General features: G+C 45.8%; 1 protein-coding gene across 1 annotated transcript in view; it reads left to right on the top strand.

Moving 5' to 3' along the window:
* The first annotated feature begins 1,953 nt into the window (after positions 1-1,953).
* The window catches only part of LOC140686648 (serine/threonine-protein kinase Nek10-like), a 72,507-nt gene continuing 67,834 nt past the window's right edge, over positions 1,954-6,626 (top strand). Inside the window, exons 1-4 of the mRNA XM_072940851.1 lie at positions 1,954-2,087; positions 5,267-5,381; positions 5,491-5,594; positions 6,097-6,226. Of these exons, the coding sequence (XP_072796952.1) occupies positions 1,954-2,087; positions 5,267-5,381; positions 5,491-5,594; positions 6,097-6,226 (483 nt within the window). The remainder of the gene's footprint in view (positions 2,088-5,266; positions 5,382-5,490; positions 5,595-6,096; positions 6,227-6,626) is intronic.

Here is a 6,626-nt window from a genome sequence, read left to right as displayed (position 1 = left end):
TCATTCATAATTAACATATTTTGGTGGAATTCAGTGTTTATCATGACTCCCTCTGCTGCCCCTCAGTGGGGTACAGCAGGGCAAGCCCGGTGAAGGACACAGGTCGTTGAAGGGGTGTCAAGAGATTAGTGAAGTGGGGGATCAGTGTCTGCGGAGGCTTGTGTAGAGGAGGTGTTTGAGTAAGGTTTGGGTTAATAGCAAGAGTTTGATCTCCATCTTCTACACCAGCGACTCTGCTGCCTGCTTCCCTGAGAAACTAGGAGCCATCGTGGAGGCACTTCCACAAGCTTTGCTTCCATGTCTTCCCAGCTCCCTGTGCTCCAGGAGAAGGGGGTGCGAGAGGATGGTCATGCCCCAAGTCTTGGACGAGTCCCTGGGACAGGCCGCCGAGTCAGGGTCCTTGGCTATGTCCAGGAAAGAATTCAAGAGCGGGCCACAGTAGAGCGAAAGTAGCTTTATTCAGGGAGAGGCACACTCCGTACACAGAGTGTGGGCCATTTCAGAAGGTCAGAGAGGCTGCCCCCGGGTATGGGGTGGTTAGTTTTCATGGGCTGGGTAATTTCATGGGCTGACACGTGGGAGGATTAGTCCAACTATTTGGGGGAAAGGGTGGGTGGATTTCCAGGAATTGGACCACCGCCCATCTTTTGGCCTTCGGGCACCCTCGGAACTGTCATGGCACCTGTGGGAGTGTCATTTAGCATGTTAATGTACTACAGTGAGTGTCTAATGAGGCTCAAGGTCACTCAGAGTCAAATCTTCCACCATCTTGGGCCCGGTTGGTTCTGGCCAGTGTTCGTCGTGTCCTCAATGGCTGTGTCGTTCCTTTAGTCATCGTGCCCTGCCCCCTTCCCCCGTCCCACCTGCACCCATGACCCTGTATGACGTGCGCTCCTGCAGTCCTCATGGAGGCCAGTCCCCTGCTGTGTCTCCATGTCGTGCAGGCAAGCCCTCTTCATGCTGCATCACTAGTTTCTCCACCTCCACTGACTCATGCCTGTGCATCAGCCAGCATACTGCCATTTGTCCCTATCTTAAAAAACAAGCACACTCAACATTCTTCTCTTTCTTTTCCAGCTACTAACCCACTTTTCTCTGTTCTTTCATAGCAAAACTGTCTGGAAGATAGGACTTGGCACATAGTAGGTGCTCAGGAAATAGTTGCTCAGTAACTGAAAATGTGAAGGCACTTAAGAGAAGAAGGCTTCTGTGATAATCCGGGGGTGGGCTGATACGAGCCTTGCATTAACGAGAATAAAAGAGAAAGGGGCTGTGGAGGGGAAGGGGGTATATGGAAAATCTCCATAATTTCCTCAGTGTTGCTGTAAACTTAAAGGGCTCTAAAAAACGAATAAGTCTTCAAAATGTGAGAGGTAGTCTATAAACTTCAAAGGAAAACATAAATTCTTGGTGACTTCGTTCACATACAGCTGACCCTTGAACAACACGTGTTTGAGCTGCGTGAGTCCACTTACAGTCCGGTTTTATTCACTCCATGCATACCCCAGTACTGCCCACCTGGTAGGCTGAGCCCCAGTGTGCGGACCTGCGGGTACTGAGGACTGACTATAAATTAAATACAGATTTTGGACTGTGCAGAGGGCTGTACTCCTAAGCCCTGTGTTGTTCAAGGGACACCAGTATGAGTAACATAAGAGAGGAAGTAGCCTGTAATTGTAATTGATGGGACAATGGATGGATATACTTAATAGAAGTGATTCATTGTCTTGCTTCAGATATTTTAATTTTCAATCTATCACGTAACTTTTCTTCTAAGAAAAAGAGACTCTGTCATCTGAGTATTACATCTCCTTGTTGACGGGGTAATTGTCTAAGATTTCCTCCTGAGGGTTGATGAGTAATACTAGGCTTGAGTAGAACTTGTTCATGTTCACTTTGAGTTCTAATTACAATGGCAAGTTGTCTGAGGGCTAGAAAGAGGCGACCCCGAGTATGAGCTTGTGTAGAGGAGAACCCCAGTGCTATGGTGGCCCCAGCAGCAGCTCAGAAAACAGCATGAGCTCCCCCCAGGCCCTAAGCATCACAGATGACCTGGACACGAGGCACACTTTTCAGGAATCCCCTCAGTAGGTAGGTTGTAAGTCCAGCCCTCCCTTCTTATTCTTTCTTTTTAATTTGGAACCGTATTTTATTTGATTTGGGTTGATTCCTCAAACAGCTGTGGAGTGGGCATTTGTCATATTTTTGGCTGTCCTGAAGACCTTTGAATGCCTTTTCTGTATTTGGGGAGCTTCCTACTTTTTGAATGTCCTCTCGTTAAAGAAGGCACCAGAAAGAAAAGTGCTCTTTTAGCTGCCCTTGCAGCTGTACCAGGTGGCTACCATGTGGCCTCAGCAAGACTTGGAACTGCAGGTGGTGAATGGGAGACAGCATGCACTGGGCAGAGTCCAGTTTGGAGGCAGGGCAAGGGTGGTGGTGGAAGACGGTGGTATTGGCGTCCTGGTGTCTGCTGTCCAGTGTCAGTGGTGAAGGCTGTGCCGGGGAGACGTTCTCACTGAAAAGCCCCCAAGGCTGGCTCTTGGGTCCTCCCAGAAACCCTGTGAGTCTCCTAATGGCATTTAGTAAGTGCCTTTTCTGCCTAAATGAGCTTCCATGCCTCTGTGGGATAAGGTGCAGTAGTAATAGCTTTTAATTACAAAAAGAACAAAAGAAAAGAAGATGCATCAGGAATACACACAGTCTCTGACTCCCTCCTCCCCAACCCCAGTGGGAGGGAAATGCAGAAATGCTGGTGGCTCTCTCTGTATTTATTGCTAATTTTAACAAGTAGTGTTTTCTGAGCACGAGACCTCCTCTGACATAATACTTTCAGTAGTCGTATGAGAAGGACTGTCGTTGTCCCATCTGTTAGATGGGACAGAAGGAAGTTAAATACCTAGTCTTATCCTGAGTTCCACAGAAAATGGAGCATAAATGCTAGCCCTTTTGTGGGAGGTGGTGGTCCCAGGGCATTGAGAGTGAGATGAATTGAGAAACACGGAAGGGAAGGGAGGTCAAAATACAGTGTGGTGTGTTGCCAAGCTGGCCACAGCTTCAGTAGAAACCATCAGTTAATTGGTCAAGGGGCATGTCTCTGGGTGGATCTTAAAGCACCTGTGTGCATTAGAAGAGTCCATTGGGGGAAATAAGGAGGGAGAATTCATCTCTGTTTCTCATTGGTCAGAGTTTGTCCATAGGCCCTAACTTCTCCATACTTCCGGGTTGTGTTCCCCACCCCTCCTGGCAGTGTTGTGGGGCAGGGTCACCTATGGCCAGAGTCACCCTGTAGAGCAGGTGGCCTCCACCTGGGTGCAGAAGCTGCTGGAGCTTTCATCAGGGCTAGCAAGAGGAAATCCAGAATTCACCCCGGGGGAGTCAGACAGCTGTCCTTGTTAGGAAACGGGGCTCTCTACTGGATAAGCTGGGGGGCATCCAGGAGGCAGGTGGACCAGGACAGATCAGGAATGGACATGCAGGTACATCCCTCTCATCTCTGTCTCCATCACCATACGGTATTTTGCCCGCTTGTCTATGGCTGTGACTCTGTTTCCTCTTCTCATTAAGACACTAGTCATCTGGATTAGGGCCCACCTCAATCAAGTATGAACTCGTCTTAACCCGATTACATCTGCAAAGACCCTATCTCCAAATGAGGTCACATTCATAGGTATCAGGATTAAGGACTTCAACATATATTATGGGTCCCAGTTCAACCCACAGCAGCATCTCCATAACGTTCGGGTTGTTTTTGAGGCAATAAGGCTGTCATGCCCAATAAGCAACCCAAATATGTTGTGGGAGCCCCGGGGTAGGGAGGCTCGTGGGCGTCTAGGTGGGACTGGCTGTGAAGCAGACAAGTACTGAGCTAGACCTTGAGGGGTCACAGCGCTTCAGGGGCAGACTCAGAGGGAGCAAGCCCTGCGGAGGTTTGGGAGGAGCAGGCAAGGAGGAGGGAGAAGAAAGAGAGCCAAGAGAAACTAGAGTCAAACAAGACATGAGAAAGTGTCCGAGGAGGAGCACAGTGCTTTTCCTAGGTCACAGCATCCTGTATGCAGAAGGGCCAAGCATTGAGAATTGTCGCTTCCATGGGATGATTTCATGACTCAATGGGAAGGACCAAAGGACACCCCTTAGATCTGCAGATAGGCAGTGATTACTAGGAGTGGTTTTGGGGGAATGGTAAGGGCTTTGGGGTGGGGGGGAGGTGACAAGCAGTCACAGGTAGAACCAGCAACAGCTCGTGGAGAAGTGTGCTGTGAACTGTGAGAATGAGGGTGGTGGTGAGAGGCCAGCAGAGCTGAGGATGCTGGTGTCCAGAGCAGAAGAAGCCACTGATGGGGAGAGGTAAAGAAGGGAGAGAGGGCATGTATCTGTGGAGCAAGAAATCAAGACCCCTGCTTCAACAAAGTGCCTTCATTCTGATGTCGTCTGAACAGTGAGGGGGCTTTTACACATTATTTAATATGAAGAGAGTTTTAGAATATTTTTGAAAACTGTTGAATTATATATTCCAGCTCTTTTAAAAAATCTGTTATTAGCTGTAGCTCTACACAGAGTTATTTTTAGGAAAAGATTGAATAAACACATTCAGAGAATCCAGATTTATTTAGAGTCATGTTTTCAAAAGGACATCGACAGGAATAATAATTATAGCTGTAATTTATTTGCATTTCATTTCCTAAGTATCCCTTAAAATTTGGATACATCTAAATTTCGCCTTTAAATATTGACTTGCATTAGAAAAAGTTTCTCAGCACTGGCCTAGTAAAAACTCTTGTTTAGGGTTTTTACACCAAAATGAGATTTTTAATACTGGTTAGTTTTTTCAAGCTCTCTGCATAAGTAAATTTACTGATCATGATAGATTTTTGAAAAAATACATGTGCTGTTTATCATTATGAAATAAATTCATGACGGTTGGAAGAATTTGAAAAATATATAAATGTATCACGAATTTAGAATCATATTATTCTGCCACCTATCCCTAACCATTATTTTGTTTTTTTTAATTGTTTTTTATTGTGAAATATTTCATTAGTTAATAAACATCCATTTATACACACTGGTTTCAATATATTCTAGCTATATTATATCTACTTAGGAAAAATGTTTTGAAGAAGTTATGCTATGTATTCATTCAATTGAAGACCCCTCCCCATTCTATTTCCTCTTCCTCCCCAGAGGTGATCACTACCCTGAAGTTGACGTATACCATTTCTGTCTGGGTTTTCATGCTTCTGTAATGTGCGTAACCATTCATTAACAGCACGCAGAAGTGTCACCAGCAGTTGAACGGTCTGCCTCAGCCAGACCCTCACAAGTTGGTCTCAGCCCAGGCTGTGGCGGGTGGCTCTGCCAAGGCCTCCGGGCACCGATCGGAGGTGCCTGGTCTGGGAGCGCAGCTGTGACTGTGCACGTGGCTGACTGGGGTTGACAGGGAAGCCGAGTTCGTTACTGCAACTCCCTCTGGGACCTGTGGGACACTGGCAGAGTGCCATGTCTGGTGTGGAGAGGGCAGGTCCCTCCCGGGAGATCTGCCAGGCAAAGCCTGTGGTTGGACCCGAAAGATCACACACAGGATTTGGCCCGGAGCGGTATCCCTTAATATGGCAACTCTGTGTTCAACTTTTTAAGAACTGCCTAACTGTTTTCCAATAGGCTGCACCATTTTACATTCCCATCAGCAGTGTATGAGGATTCCAATCTCTCATCTTTTTTTTTAAACAACTTTATTCTGGTATGATTCCTGTACAGTAAACTACACATATTTCAGATGTACAGCTTGATGAATTTTGATAGATGTCTACACCTATGAAACCATCGCCACAATCAAGATAGTTAACATTTCCATCACTCCTCGAGAGGTGTTTATGCAGTTCATTTTTATTTGTGGCTTAAAATAAAATTGCTTAGTTGTGCTGCTCAACTCACCTAGTCTGAGAGTATTCAAAGACACTTTTTAGTATGTTATTTGAATTAGTGACCCAGAGTTTGTTTTTTTTTTTTGCGTCTCCAACTATAGCTTGAAAGTGGAACTTTTTCCCGTGCTGACTTCTTCCTTTTTCACTGTTCATGACCATCGTCATTTTCCTGCAGCCCCAAGGTGCTGAAGAGTGAGCTGTATGGGGAGAAGGCGGACATCTGGGCAGCAGGCTGCATCCTTTATCAGATGGCGACTCTGAGCCCTCCCTTCTACAGCACCAACATGCTCTCCCTGGCTACAAAGGTAAGCAACCTTGGGAGGCAGGCAGGATCTCATGTTGCCAAAACTACCATTCCTTTTCTTCTCAGATAGAACCTTTGTGATTTGAATGCAACTGTCGATGAAAAGAGGCATTGTTTTATTAGCCGCTTGACCCAGTTTATTTTTTGTTTCTTCCAAATCTGCATCTTGTGCTGTGGCCCACATTCCCCTATAATTGTCTCCAATTTATCCTAGAAAATTATCAAAATAAATATACCACTTTGCTTTTATTCTTAATTGTGTTTTGGACCACCCTCAACCCAGCATATTATATTATCCTGCACATCATTATGAACGTGAATTTAACTTTAAGTCAGCTTGAAAAATCCAATTTTTTGCTCAGAAACTTTCAATTTATATGAATTTTTCTGTTTTGTTTCTG

The sequence above is a fragment of the Vicugna pacos genome, chromosome 17, assembly GCF_048564905.1.
Source record: "Vicugna pacos chromosome 17, VicPac4, whole genome shotgun sequence".
Lineage (NCBI taxonomy): Eukaryota > Metazoa > Chordata > Mammalia > Artiodactyla > Camelidae > Vicugna > Vicugna pacos.
The sequence above is the reverse complement of the archived record's forward strand: the minus strand, read 5'-3'. Positions and strand labels throughout refer to the sequence as shown.